Source organism: Chionomys nivalis, chromosome 19 (assembly GCF_950005125.1).
Source record: "Chionomys nivalis chromosome 19, mChiNiv1.1, whole genome shotgun sequence".
Lineage (NCBI taxonomy): Eukaryota > Metazoa > Chordata > Mammalia > Rodentia > Cricetidae > Chionomys > Chionomys nivalis.
In genome coordinates, this window is record NC_080104.1 from 43592008 (window position 1) to 43607342 (window position 15335).

Below are 15335 nucleotides of genomic sequence, written 5' to 3' on the forward strand. Positions count from 1 at the left end.
AAAAAAACTTTTCTTGTTTAATAAAGTGTGACTTAACGTAACTTTGAATTTGGTGAACTCTGTGGTAATGACTCCCCGTGGGTGGCTTTGGAGTAGGATTTCCTCCTCAGGTTGACAAGATAATCTTAAGCCTGGTGTTTTAAGTACTTGGGAGGGAGAGGCACGAGGATGTGGAGTTCAAGGCAAACTTCAACAGGGCCAATTATCAGCTAACCTGGGCCACCTGAAACCCTGTCTCAACAAAGTGTTTTGTAAAGCTGAATTTGCTACGTTCTCAACCACTTCAAAAGCTGCAAGCTAGCGTGGTTTGGTGGAGCACATCTACAAATCCAGCACTTGTGCTGAGGCAGGAGGATTGTGACTTGAAGGACTGCCTGGGATGCATACTCCGATGAACTCACAAAGCAGAGCAGAGACAAATGCTCACACACCCATCCGCAGGCTATTCTGGGTTTCTAAGCATCCCACCCCCAAGCCCAGTTTATCATTTACCAGTGTTTTCAGTGATGCTGGGGCTTGAAAGCAGAGTCTTCTCCATGTCAGGCAAACACTACAAACTGTGGGGTCACACCCCCAGTTCCAGAATGTAAATCCTCAGATTTTACTGGGGACCTAAAACTCAGAGTCAGTCTCTCCTCCCACCTTTGTGGGGTTGAACCCTGGTCCAAGCTTCTATGGCAAGGGTATTCAAATTGTTGAGACCTGTCACTGTCCCCTGAATTAACTTTTATAACTCTGCACAGCAAAGCCAGTGACTCCACTGTAGCCTCAGCTAATGGAGAAACTGAGGTAGAGGGAATCACTTAAGCCCTTCTCATCTCTTAAAAACATTAGGGCTTCAGGGCTGGGGAAGGGACATGCATGTGTTATAAAAAAATGTATGCTTAGCCGGGCGATGGTGGCGCACGCCTTTAATCCCAGCACTCGGGAGGCAGAGGGACGCGGATCTCTGTGAGTTCGAGACCAGCCTGGTCTACAGAGCTAGTTCCAGGACAGGCTCCAAAGCCACAGAGAAACCCTGTCTCGAAAAACAAAAAAAACAAAAAACAAAAAACAAAAAACAAACAAAAAGTATGCTTAGCCGGGTGGTGGTGGCACACACCTATAATCCCAGCACTCGGGAGGCAGAGGCAGGTGGATCTCTGTGAGTTCGAGGCCAGCCTGGGCTACAAGAGCTAGTTCCAGAACAGGCTCCAAAACCACAGAGAAACCCTGTCTCGAAAAAACAAAAAACAAAAACAAAACAAAACAAAAAGATCCAGGTCATAAAACATGCAAAGTTAGACCCTGTTTTAAAAAGAAGAAGGTGAGTTGATGTTGTTTCCTGCTGATGAAAACCCAATGTTTGCCAGTCTGTAATGGCGCACACCTTTAATCCCAGCATTCGGGAGGCAGAGGCAGGTGGATCTCTGAGCTCGAGGCAAGCATGGTCTATAGAGTTCCAGGACAGCCAGGGCTACACAGGGAAACCCAGTCTCTAAAAATAAGAATGAAACAAAACAACCACCCCCAAACAAACCAACCAACAAACAACCCAATGTTTACATTTTACCTATCAGACATGGGCAGTAAACTTTCATAGACTATGTAAATTGGCGAATTCTTTTACTGTTTTGAGATAGGGTCTCACGTATCCCAGGTTGACCTGGGACTCTCTGTGTAGCTGAGGATGGCTCTGAACCTTTCTCTTCCTCCTGCCTGTTTCCATGTGCTAGGATTGCAGATGTGTGCTACCATGTCCTGTTTAAGACCACTTGGTTTCGATCCAGGGCTTTGTGCATGCTAAGCCAACACTAGCAGCTGAGCTGGATCTGAAGCCTTTTTGCCTTCAGAACTGGGACGGAAGCCATGGCTCTACACACACTGAGTGCTCACTTGCCCAGCACTGAGAGACTCTATAACGGGGATTCAGTGCAAAGACTGAAAAAATTAGAGGATTGCTGTCTTCAAGGGGAATTATGTTGGAATAAGTGACTTTGTATCTGGGACATTAACTGTGTGCTTGTGTGCACCAGTGAAACATTAACTTTTCGACTTTTTTTTTCTTTTCTTTTTCTTAACAACAGGAAGTGAAGCAGGCTCCCAGCAAGGCAGCAACCTCGCAGACAGAACGGGAAGGAAAATGAAGCTCCCGATTTTCATAGCAGACGCGTTCACGGCAACAGCTTTCCGTGGCAATCCTGCTGCCGTCTGCCTCCTGGAAAATGTAAGTACTCGCTTCTCAAGGGCCAGACCTGAAATTCCAGATGTGTGTAGAGCCTGTGACTTCTGGAAAAGAAGTGAGGCCATCCTGAGTGTTTGCCCCTTTGGTTTGTGATCTTTGTCGTATCGCTGATGGTCATGTCTGCAGGTTATGACAGGAATGGCTGCACCTCGACCCAGTCAGAAGCACAGATTCCCACATAGCGCAACTGGAGCCCATTAAAGAGGCAGCAGTAGTAGGTACTGGGGCTCATGCCTGTAATGCTGACGTTCCTAAGGATCAGGCAGGAGGGTCAGCAGTGTGAGGTTAGCCTGGGTTAAGGAGGAGGTCCTAGACCAGCTAGAGAGACATGAAGAAACCGAACCATTTACAAAATCAAAAATAAATAGGTATGCAAATAAATATAAAAAGTAGCAGAAAGGCTTCTGGATAGCCATCAAAGTTTAGTTTTATACTAAATATGGCTGAAAGTACATTTGTATCTGATTTTAGGGACTCTCTCATGGAGGTTGGGAGAGACTTTTGAGGCAAGATCTTGATTTCCAACCCTAGCTGACCTTAAATTCCCTATGTAGCCCCAAGCTATTCTTAGATTCCATCTGTCTTAGCCTCCTCCATGTTGAGCAGTTACAGGTGTGTGCCACCACGCCTGCCTTTACCGTTTCCTATACCACATTCACTATTGCCTGTAACTCCAGGGGATGTGATACTCTTCCGACCCCAGGAGCTCCGCACTGGAGTGTACAAATCCAGACACAGGCAGATTCTCTCTCTCTCTCTCTCTCTCTCTCTCTCTCTCTCTCTCTCTCGACCTCCAAAGGCTCTACACTCAAGTGTGCTGGCAGACAAACAGACACACACACACACATATACTCTCTCAAAATAATCATTAAAAGATTTTTAAAAACCCGTTTAGGATCAAGAAAATAAGGCACTTACAATAAATTCAGTAGAAACTAGAAGGGATTGATCTCCAGTACCTAGAAAAGTTAGGTTGCCAAAAATCTTCATCGTATAAATAGTCCTTTTGCATGAGAGTGGTGGCTCAGCAGGTATAGTTCCTTGGCACCAAGCCCAAAGACCAGAGTTCAATCCCTGGGAGTCCCAATGTGGAAGCAGAAATCTCCCCCTGCACGTGGACCTCTGACCTCACAAGTGTGCTGTGACAGACACATGCCTCCCCAGATAATTGAACTAGTTGAATTTATATTAGAAATTTATAGGCTTTTGTCAGGCACTGGGGGCACATACCTTTAATCTCAGCACTTGGGAGGCAGAGGTAGGAGGATCTCTGTGAGTTGGAGGCCAGCCTAGTCTACAAGGGCTAGTTCCAGGACAGTTAGGACTGTTACACAGAGAAACTCTGTCTGGAAACAAACAAACAAACAAAAAGAACTATATCTGGTGCCCTCTTCTGGTGTGCAGGCATACATGCAGGCAAAATGCTGTATACATAATAAATAAATCTTAAAAAAATAAAAATAAAAATGTAAATTTAGAGGAAAAACAGGTGGTGACACATACCTAAAAATCTCTTCACTTAGGAGACTGAGGAAGAGGATTTGAGTTTACGTGTATGGACATAACCTGGGCTACGTAGTGAGTCGCAGGACAGCGTGGGCTCTATAATAAGACCCTGTCTCAAGAAAAGCATAAAGCAAACCAGGCCTGGATGTGCAGTAGCCCCAATCCTAGCTACTCAAGAGGCTGAGGTAGAAGAATGACAAATTGAAGACTGCCCTGGGCATCTTAGAACTTGTCTGCAAAGAAAAAGTAATTAATCAGTCAATTAAAAATGGCTGTGGCCATAGCACCGTGATAGAGCTGCTTGCCCAGCACGTATGAAGCCCTGGGGTTGATTCCCTGCACAGGGAAAAGTGAATAAAAAAAAGCACAAGATCTTTTCCTTGATAACAAACCGACACAGAGGAACCTGGCCCCACCCTCTGGATTCCCACTACTGTAGCCTTTTGCACATTTGTGATTCTCCATAGGAGCTGGATGCCCGGGTATCTGAAAAACTGTCTGCACAAACATGCCTCTAAATCCTCGGAAGTAACTAGAATTTCATAAGTCGAGGGTAAACCGCCCTGTTGACTAATGCTAGTTGGTCGAGCAAGGAAGTCTGAGTTGTGCTTCCAGAGTCTCCATAACCTGTTGTTCCTAATTAAGGCTCTGGCTGAAGACGCCCATCAACAGATCGCAAGGGAAATGAACCTCTCCGAAACGGCTTTCGTCAGGAAACTGCAACCAAGCGACAACTTCACACAAAGTAAATGCACACTTTTCATAGGTTCCTGGGCGGCCATGGAAGCCGAGTCTCGGGAGGGAGGTTTAAGGAGTTGTTTATATGTTATCTGCTGGCAGATAGCTCGTGTGGGTTTTAGCTCATCTAGGAGAAGCTGTGTTGAAGTTCAGTCTCAGTTTATAATTTAAGGTTTCCTGAGGTCATATACTGGAAAAAATGTGTCCCCGGGGTAGCATATTGGTAGGCATCTCTGTGAGGGCGGGTTGGTAGCTCAGGAGTGGGCTTCTGGTACACGGGTGTTTGGCGCCCTCGTGTGTCGATGCAGTGACAGGACACTCAGTAGGTGGCAGCCCTTAGACCTTCAACCTCCAAGCCATGGGGCAATTACAGATATTTCCTCTAAGAGTCACCCATCACATAGAGTTCTGCTATAGCACCCCACATGGACTAAGAGGGTGTTGGAGAATCTACTGTCTCGGCTCCAGACCTAGCCGCGGGGAGCCTGTGGATGTCTGTCCAGTCTGCATTAGTCCTTTGACAACAGTTTGCTGTTAACCTCAAACTTAGAGACTTAGATGCCGGAAGCTTAAGACTTGCCTCTGTGGGTTAACTTGTGTCTCTTTGGCTCTCCCTCCTCTGAAGGTTCCTGCTTTGGACTGAGGTGGTTTACACCAGAGAGTGAGGTTCCTCTGTGTGGTCACGCCACCCTGGCCTCTGCGGCTGTGCTGTTTCACAAGATAAGTAATGTGAATTTTATTTTATGTATGCTTGTATGTATGCATGTATATATGTTGGTTCTGGCTTTGTTTTTTTTCCCTGAGCTAGGTAGTCCTGGCTGTCTTGGAACTCATTCTGTACACCAGGCTGGTCACAAACAGAGATCCTCTTGCCTCTACCTCCCAGTGCTGGAATTAAAGGCAGGTGCCCCCACAGCTGGCTCCCATATGTATTTTTTTTTTCTGAGACAGTTATTTATGTATCCCAGGCTTGCCCTGGGTTCTCTATGTAACTATGGAGGATCCTGTGCTCTTGATCTTCCTGCCTCCATATTCCAGTGCTAGGATCCCACGTATGCACCACTAGCACTCTAGAGGTAGGAGCAGGTGGCTCTTTGTGAGTTCAAAACCAGCCTGGCATACATAGGGAGTTCCAGGCTCATGAGGGTTCCATAGTTAAGGTTTTGCCTTGAAAAAATAAAATGGAAAATCTTTTTTAAAACATTTAAAATAGGCTGATACTTTAGCTCAGTGCTAGGTCACTTGCCCTGAATCTGTGTGGTGCTAGACTCGGTCCCTAGCACTGGGGATTAGGGAAGTCCCCTATACCGAGCTTATTTTCCTGATTCTTGCTTGTTTCCTCCTCTGTCCAGAGAACACAAACAGCACCCTAACCTTCACCACTATGAGCGGGGAGCTAAAGGCCAGAAGAGCAGAGGACGGGATTGTCTTGGACTTTCCTCTCTACCCAGCCTTCCCCCAGGTCAGCTCTTCTTACTGTGTTTACATCTCATCTTAATACACACAACTGTATCCACAAACTGCGGTGAGCCGCGGCTCTCCTGTTGAGCAATGACTGCGTCTCTTTTCCTCTTCTAGGACTTCCATGAGGTGGAAGACTTGATAAAGGTTGGTGGAAAGTCTCCAGTGAGTGCCCTGTGATGTGGTCGTTTGTGTTTGAAAGCTCTGGTGTGATGTTTCTTACTGCTCTAATTGGCGGTGTGAGCCTGGGAGAGCAGGGCCTAAAACTGAGGTGGACTAAAGTCTCAGGCAATAGCCAACTTTTGTTTTGTTTTGGTTTTTGAGATAGGCTTCCTCTGTGTAACTTTGGAGCCTGTCCTGGAACTCGCTCTGTAGACAAGGCTGGCCTCAAACCAGAGATCCACCAGTCTGCCTCCCTAGTGCTGGGATTAAAGGCATGTACCACCACCGTCTGGCAATTCTGTGTTTTGAAGAAACTGAGGTCACAAGACTCTTGTCTTGTTTTCTTGGAGCATTCACACAAGCATTCAGATTTCCCCTCACACGACTCCATTCTTGGACTGTGTTCCAACATATGGGCTGCCTACCAGTTGGAGGCATTTCAGTGGAAGCCTAGGTGATTTCAGATTAGAATGTTAGCATTGTGTTTATTTGGTAAGACTGATCCCTTCCATTGAATTGTAATGACTGTGTAACCCAGGCTAGCCTTGAACTTGCAATTCTCTTGCCTATCAAGTGCTGGCTGGGAGATTATATGTTCATGCCATCACACCCAACTCATTTAACTGTGAGCAATAAAACCTCCTCAGAGGGACAGGAGTAAGAAAGAGTGTTTGGGGAGAGGAGAGAGAGAGAGACAGAGAGAGAGACAGAGACAGACAGACAGAGAAAGAGAGAGAGAAAACTGAAGGAGGCAGTGAAGACAGTATCAGGCATCCTCAGCCCCCTCGAACAATGAATTTGAATTTCTGTTTACTGCAGCAGGAAGGAGAAATCAGCCTGGGGTGACTGTGCCCATCCAAGTTCAAGTAGGAGAGATGAGAATTTTCTTCTAAAAATCCTTTACAAGTTCATACCTGTGTAGAGCAAATTTAGTCTTTTTTACTCCCCTAACCCTCCTCCCTCTTCCACTGAAACACTTCTTCCCAACCATTTCCCTACCTTTCACACCCATGTGTGTCCCTGTGCGTGTGTGTCCCTGTGTATGTGTGTGTCTATTTGTGTATGTGTCTGTGTATGTGTGTGTGTCTCTGTCTCTGTATGTCTCTCTGTGTATCTGTGTGTGTGTGTGTGTGTTTCCCAATGAGTTTAAAAAGAGTTCCTTATGTGAGCACTGGGTGATAGTCAGTGTTATTTACTGGAATCTGGGCAATGGGTATGACCACTGACAAAATGACACCCCTTCTTCAGTTGCTGTTATCTGCCAATAGTCAGTCAGGGAAGCTGTGGACCTCATGAGCTCCTCCCTCATCCATGATGAAATGTTGACCAGTCTGATGTTGTGCAGATAGCCATAGCTGCTGTGATTTCATGAGCCATATCATGTCTAGACACACACACACACACACAGATACATCTGCAACACTCTTCCCACCTCTCCTCACTGTGCTCTCTGAACATTCAGAGCAGATAATAATAGATGTCCCAGTTAGGGCCAAATCCTCAAAAGCCACTGACCGGCAGCTTTGGACCAGTGAACGAGTGTCTGCATTAACCACTACTTCCTGTGAAACTAAGCTCCTCTGGCAAAGGCTGAGAACAGCACAACGCTAACCTATAGATATAAACATAAGTACTCAGAAGGTTGTGTGACTCATGGCCATTTACCAAAACCACAGTAGTAGGTCCCCTCTTGGGGGACCTCCTAGCCATGGGCACTTAACACGGTGCACAGTATGAGACATGAGCTCCATCCTGCAAGCAAGCCCATAGTCTGATGCGAAAGTGGCTAATCTCACCCGTTACAGTCATGCCACTATTGCACCAGTCTTGGATTTTCTATAGGAAAGACCAGTCCATGAAATCTGTAGACAGAAGGTAGAGAGAACAGCTGGAAAAAGCTGGCAGCTGTCATTGTCATCAATGTGAGTAGTGGACAGTAAGAGCGAGGAGAAGGGCAGAGGAAGTCTGGGTACGACCCAGTGAGGACAAGGAATATAGCCCGGTCTCTTCATGGGTCTATAGGGTGTGAGCCATCACTACCACCATCATTATTAGGAGGAAGGTAGCTGTGTGAGCCTGCTCTGTGGGTGGCGCCACATGCTCAGTGTCTGACCCCCATCTCACTTTATTCTTAATGTCACCCAGTGAGATGTGTCCTGCAGCTGCCTTATAGAGGTCCTAGACACCAGCTGTATAGGGGAAGAAGGAAGGGACGGTATCAGAACAAGGGAAGTCATGTTTGGGACTCTGCTGAGACCCTACCATGTGTGTATGCCTGCCCTTTCCTCTCCTGATGCTGTGGGTCTGATGTTAACTGGAAGAGGTGAACACGTGACTGCTTCCCTTAGAAGGGCACCCAGAGTAGGCCAAAGAAACAATTCCATGGAGTCTAGCTTGGTGAGCGGATGACTTTGACGTGATCCCTTCCAGTAGCATGGGCGACTCAAAAGGAGCTCAGTCGGCAAAAGACCCTTTCTGGCATGGGGGGAACAGCTCACTGAAGCTGCGGCATCCCTGGAGCTCCTGGTGTAACCTGTGGGCAGCTCCACCAGAATCTCCACTCCGGAACAACTGCTGTTGCTGTCATTGCCATAGGGTGAGACTTGTGAGTCCTGTGATTTTCTGGACTTTGTAGGGGTCTTTAGCTTCTTGAGTCTGTGGAGCCTTCCTCCTCTGTCCAGGAGGGAATATTCAATTGGGAGGAAATAGCTACACAAGAGCAGATAGCATCCAAGGTGGAAGGGCCTCAGCCGTGGAACAAGAGCATCTCAGTGCTTAGAGGCGAAACCATTTAGTGGTGGCCACATCACTGTTTCAAACCGAGGCTGGGCCTGGTACCCAAAGGAGAGAGCTAACATGGCAACTTGTTCTCTGACCTCCACACTTGAGCCCAGACACACAGACACAGACACACACACACACACACACACACGGGGGGGGGGGAGAGATTTTAAAAAAATAGTCCCAGAAAGTCTCCTGTGTCACCTCCCCACTTCATCAGGCTTTACAGGTATGTGTATGTGGTCACACCTGGCTTTCTAAGTAGGTGCCGGGGATCCGAACTTGGGTCCTCATGCATGAACAGCAAGTATTCTCATTTATCTCTCCATTCCCAACCTCCTTTAAAGCAGGGTCTTTCCTTGTTCTGGAACTCACCAATTAGGCCCCGATTAGCTAGTCATCCAGCCCCAGGGGGCCTCCTGACCCTGTCTCCCCAACAGATAACAACTGCCAGTCACCATGCCTGGCCCAGAGAGATGGTGGCACACTTCTTTAATCCCAGAATTTAGGAGACAGAGGCAGGCAGATTTCTGTGAGTTCAACACCAGCCTGGTCTACAGAGCAAACTGCAGGACAGCCAGGGTTGTTGCACAGAGAAGCCCTGTCTTGAAAAACAAAAGCACAGATTGTGGGCTTGCACTCGGGTCCTCATGATTGCAAAGCAGACACTTTACCCACTGAGCTCTCTCTCCAGCTTGATCATGAACCTCTCATCGTTTTGCATGGTTTGTGCGGTACTATGGCTCCATGCCTGCTAGGCAGGAGGTTGGAGATCAGAGGACAGCTTAAAGGAGTGTGTTCTCTCCTGCCATTTGGGTCTGGGTGACTGAATTCAGGTTATGAAACCTGGTAGCGAGCACCTTTACTCATCGAACCATCTTGCTGGCCCTCTGAGGCATGTTCGATCTGTCCCACAGACAGCCATAGGTGACACCGTGGTCCAGGATATCCGGTACTCTCCAGATACCCGAAAACTCCTGCTCCGGCTCAGCGATTCTTACGACAGGTAAATGCCACATTTAACCATTTACATCCCAACACCCAGATTCCCAGCTCTGCTTCAGTTAGGCTGTGTTGTCTCCAGTACATGACTGACCTTTCTTTTCTTCTGAAACAGGGTCTCCCTATATAACTCTGATTGTCCTGGAAATTGCTCTGTAGATCAGACCTTAAATTCACAGAGATCCACCTGCCTCTGTCATCAGAGTGGGATTAGAGGCATCTGCCATCATGCCCGGTCCAACCATTTTCTTTTCCATAGGTCGATGTCAAAGGCAGGCTCTCCTTTCCCTCTGCTGAGCCATCTGGGCACAGCTCAGCCTCTTTCTATTCTGTGAAGGGGGTGATCTGAAAATACTTATTGCGAACCTGTTCTGTTTGTGCTCAAGGTCCTTTCTGGAGACCCTGAGGGTGAACACAGAACCTCTGCCTCGAATGGAAAAGACAGGAAAGGTGAAAGGGCTCATTCTCACTCTCAGAGGAGAGCCTGGGGGGCAGACACCCCACTATGACTTCTACTCCCGGTACTTTGCACCGTGGATTGGTTTGCCTGAAGACCCGGTAACAGGTACTCTTCATTTGATATCAGAGGTGACTTAACCAGGGAATGGGAGGAATACAAAGAGCGCTTGGTGCTGAGATGCGACAGCATCCAGAACCATCTGAGAGGTGGGGTTCTGAGCACAACTCTGAGGGGTTACCTTGACTATGTTCATTCAAGTGGGCAGGCCTATCTTAATTCCGCAACTGGGATCCTAGCGGGGAGCAGCTAAGCAGCAGCTGTGTGCATCACTTTCTCGTGACAGAGACATGTGACTGTGTGATGTGTGACCCTGTGACGTGTGAGGTGAGCAGCTGAAGGGCCAGGCCTTGACCTGTGAGCAAAAATAAACTCTTGACTTCTTACTTCTGCCACAGTATTTCATCCCAGCATCAGGGGAAGAAACAAAAACAAAAGTCTTCGTGTGACGTTAGACGCCTTGCTTTGATTTGGTTTTCTGAAAGGGGGTTTCACGTAACCTGGGCTGGTCTCCAACTCAGCATGAACCAAGGATGACTTTGACCGCCTGCCATTCTGGCCTCTACCTTCCAAACGCTGGATCACAGACACCTGTCATCCTGCCCACTGAGCGGCTGGGGCTGCCTCTGTTCTTCATCTTCCTTTCTCTCCCTCTACCCTTTCACTGAAATCTTCTGTGTATAGACGCTTTAAAGGAGGAGGCTCAGCCGGGCGGTGGTGGCGCTTGTGTTTAATCCCAGCACTCGGGAGGCAGAGGCAGGCGGATCTCTGTGAGTTCGAGGCCAGCCTGATCTACGGAACGAGTTGCAGTTCTCCAAAGCTACAGAGAAACCCTGTCTCGAGGGGCTGGAGAGATGGCTCAGAGGTTAAGAGCATTGCCTGCTTTCCCAAAGGTCCTGAGTTCAATTTCCAGCAACCACATGGTGGCTCACAACCATCTGTAATGAGGTCTGGTGCCCTCTTCTGACCTGTGGGCATGCACACAGACAGAACATTGTATACATAATAAATAAAATATTAAAAAAAAAAAAAAGAAACCCTGTCTCGAAAAACCAAAATAAATAAATAAAAAAGAAGGAGGCTCTATAGCCCTGCCTGCCTTCCTTGTTTTTATCACCTGGACAGGTGACAAACCCTGGAAGTCTTTGTATTAGCTAGGGTAGAGTGGGACTGAGGAACCCATGGACCTGGAGATTTCAGTGCCCAGTTCTGGGTAAAGCAGACTGTTGGTTACCATACTTAGACATCCCATAATGCTCAGTAAGTTTGCCTGTGGGTGAGAAGAGAGAACTTCCTTTCTTTTCTTTTTTCCTTCCTGAAGACTTTCAGCCAGTTATAAATAAGTTACGGTTTTTTAACTTTCTTCTCCCCACCTCCCATTTTTCAAGACAGGATTCATGTAGCCCAACCAAGAATTCTGATGTAGGACTATAGGCCTTTACCACTATGCCTGGCATGACTATATATATATAAAACATAATTTTTTTTTTTCGAGACAGGGTTTCTCTGTGTAACAGCACTGGCTCTCCTGGAACTTGCTCTGTAGATCATGCTATCCTCGAACTCACAGAGATCCGCCTGCCTCTGCCTCCGAGTGCTGGGATTAAAGGCGTGCACCACCACCGCTTGGCCACGACTTTATATTTTGTTTGTTTTCATATGTAGTCTCTGACCTATTTCTAGGGTACAATCACACAACTAACTAAGGAGCTAATCTTGGTCTATAGAAAGCTTGCCCAGCACACTGAACAACAGCAAACCCTGGTGAAAGGAATGTTCTTTTTGTCCACAAGGCCTACAAGGCTGACCCTGTGTCTGACTTCCTTTGCTACCGTATGTGCTGTAGAAGGAAGACGCTATGTTCCCTGAAAATTATAGAAAGATGTATATGAAGGTCTCGAATTTCCTATCGAGAGCTGACAATGCTCCCCAGAGAGGTGACTCAGTTGTTAAGAGCAGATGCTGCTTTCACAGAAGACCTGAGTTCAATTCCCAGAGTTCATGTTAGGTGGCTCCCCACTGCCTCTAACTCCAGCTCCAGGGGAAAGAGCTGACAAGGAGAGGTGGAGCCAAATGAAAGACCAAAGCCAGGTATGTAGTACACACCTGTAATCCCAGCCCTTGGGAAGCAGAGGCAGAAGGATCAGGAGTTCAAGAGCAGCCTCAGCTACATAGAGAGTTCCAGCCAGCTCAAGCTCCATGGAACCTATGTCTGTCTAGAAATAAGCAAGCAAATCCCTGGAGTCGAATCCTCCAGAAACAGTAAGACATAGTTGGTAGACAAGTTGCGGGAAAGCCGATTCCTAAACCCTGTCTTTCTATCCTTACTGCACACTCTGCTGTGGCCCGGCCCGGTTGACTTTAGGATTAGATCATCTAAGGTTTAGTCGAACTGGCTAGGTGATTTATCACTTAACACAATGGGGACACACACTTCCATTTTCTTTGCCTGTTCTCATAGTGACTTACTTTTCAGGAGCTGCGCATACTGTTCTGAGCAGTTATTGGTCCCAGCAGCTTGGGAAGAGAGAGATGCGAGGTAGGACGGTCGCTTCCCTCTCTCCTTGTTGGGTGCCTGGGCTTTGCAAATACTTGACCCTAGTAGAGTCATAGTCCCATCCCTTAACTATTTGGGACAGGGTCTTGCTATGTAGACCAGGCTGGCCTCCAGTTTGCACAGACCCCCCCAAGGGCTGGGATTGCATAATACTATGCCCAGTGCAAATTCCTCATTGGCCTCATTTTAGGCCACTATCTAGTCTCACGTGCACTAGCTCCTTAAAAATGTAATAAGAGCTGAACTGGTTGGTGGTGGTGCACGCCTTTAATCCCAGAGGCAGAGACAGTCGGATATCTGACTTTGAGACCAGCTTGGCCTATGGAGTTAGTTCCTGGACATCCAGGGTTATACAGGAAAACCCTGTCTCAATAAATAAATAAAGAAAGACATAAAGAAAGAAATGAATGGTAGGTCTTATATCATCCCTCATGTGAAATATTCCTGAATCATCTTCCTTTCAGTGGCCCCTCCACTCCCAGCCCTCTCCAGCCCTGCGTCCCCAAACACAGGTATTTCTAATACAGTAAGCATGCTTGATGCCTGTAATTAGCTTGCTAAGTAACTTCTGAGATCGACGATCCCTTTTCTCTATCCCGGGTGAGTATAATGTCTTCCTGAGCTCCTAGAAATCTGAGGTCATGCCTTTTGTGGGCCTGGCACATACGATTGCTTTACTATGTTATGAGAAAACAAACTCCCTCTGTTTAATTCAGAGCTGAGGTGGGCTCACTAAAAGGCCCCGGAAGGAAAGGACTGGGTAGCGTGCGCATATCAGTTGCGCATGTGCCTGTGTCTGCAGGAGAATGGTGGGAGGCACTATGGACACGTGAAGGAATTTATTCTGGAAACTGGCCTGGGAGGAGTTGCGTGTTTGTAACAATAAATCCTTCACTGGGAATCACAGGGAAACATTCTTAATTGGCCCATTCTGTGTTCTCTTTAAGCCTTTCAGTGTTCCCGCAGAGGAGGAGAACTGGACATTTCCCTGCGACCTGATGGACGAGTTGACCTGAAGGGTGGCGCTGCTATTGTCTTAGAGGGCACGCTGACCATCTAGAGACACTTACGCTGGGCTGTGGCCACGGCTAAACACCGTGTTTTCTCACTACCAATAAAACCAAAGCAAACCAACAACAAATGCCCAGAGCTGGCTTCAGCCAGTGCACTGACCAGTGCCCTCGACCGTGGAGAACAGAAAAGGAAGCCATTTGATGGAGGCAGGACAGCATCTCCAGGCTCCTTAGCTGAGGAAGGGCTCTGGCCTCTGCCTGTGCGGTCTTCAGGACGCCACAGCAGGCAGTGATGCTGCCACTTCTTTTGATCATGACTGCCAATCAGAGATCCAGTCAGGTGGTGGCAGCACGTGCCTTTAATCCCAGCATTTGGGAGGCAGAAGCAGGACAGCCAGAGCCACACACAGAGAAACCATTTTCTGGTCTTGAAAAACCAGAAGAAGAAAAAGAAAAGCCATCCATTGATAAGGAGCTAGGTGAGGCCATTTAAATTTAGGCACAGGTACCTAACAGAGTATCTCATAGACATTCAGAAGAATTCAGAAGAGTTAATAGCTCCGTGGAAAAGCAGTGTTGCTAAAATCCTTTCCCTGTGGTCCACATAAACATTTCCTCCCCATTCCCTAAGTTTCCAAAGATAAACTGAGGTACAACGCCATCATTCTCCCAGGGCACCAGTGAGCTATTGGCCTTACTTTCAGAGCATAAGCGAGGGGTTACTTACAGAGTGTGGGTGTGGCCTCTTGGAATGTGATCCCGGAAAAGGCTTTGTCCGGCGATGACGATGACTGTCCTGTAGCGGCAGAGATGGAATCCCCTGGGCCTCAGTCTATGCTGGCCTGTATCTCCTAGTCCCTTGCTGGGGCCATGTGCTAGTGCATTGTATATCACAGGTGGGAGGGAGAGGCTAGATCCTCAGGTGAGGGTCATGTGACCTCCCCCGCCCTGCTCGGAGGGGAGGGAACAATTCACTAGCCCAGCTGGGATGAGCCTTTGCAAGTGGGCACAGCTGAACTCCGGAAGATTACAGTTGCTTGGCTCAGAGTATCCTGAGAAACACACAGGAAAACATCTCATGTAATCATGCTATGAAAGGAAACACGGGGAGACCGAGAACTGTTAGGGAGGTTGGCGATTGATGGGGTGTTTGGATTTGTGTGGGCTGTGAGGATAGCAAAATGGAACAGTTCATTTTGGGGGACAATGTAAAGGAATTTCAGTGTAGATAAAAAACATAACAAAACAAAACAAAAAAACAATGATTTGGGGGCTAGCAAGGCGGCTGAGTGAATGAAGCGTTTGTCGTCAAGGTTGACAACCTGAATTTGACTTCTGGGACCCAGAAATAGAAAGAGAACACACTCTGCATGT

General features: G+C 47.5%; 1 protein-coding gene across 1 annotated transcript; it reads left to right on the plus strand.

Moving 5' to 3' along the window:
- The first annotated feature begins 2087 nt into the window (after positions 1–2087).
- On the plus strand, positions 2088–14008 carry LOC130862142 (phenazine biosynthesis-like domain-containing protein 1). The gene is made up of 9 exons (XM_057751590.1): positions 2088–2206; positions 4376–4475; positions 5094–5192; positions 5821–5930; positions 6047–6076; positions 9790–9878; positions 10261–10439; positions 12868–12930; positions 13896–14008. The coding sequence occupies exons 1-9, from the start codon at positions 2123–2125 to the stop codon at positions 14006–14008; spliced, it is 867 nt and encodes a 288-aa protein (XP_057607573.1). The 5' UTR covers positions 2088–2122.
- The last annotated feature ends 1327 nt before the right edge of the window (positions 14009–15335 follow it).

What these genes read in the sequence shown, in the direction of transcription:
- LOC130862142 (XM_057751590.1), top strand. Translation starts at nt 2,123, where the DNA reads ATGAAGCTCCCGATTTTCATAGCAGACGCGTTCACGGCAACAGCTTTC. An exon ending in AGGTGGAAGACTTGATAAAG is followed by an intron (nt 6,077 to 9,789) that starts GTTGGTGGAAAG and finishes TCTGTCCCACAG; the next exon opens with ACAGCCATAGGTGACACCGT. An exon ending in TGGGAAGAGAGAGATGCGAG is followed by an intron (nt 12,931 to 13,895) that starts GTAGGACGGTCG and finishes GTTCTCTTTAAG; the next exon opens with CCTTTCAGTGTTCCCGCAGA.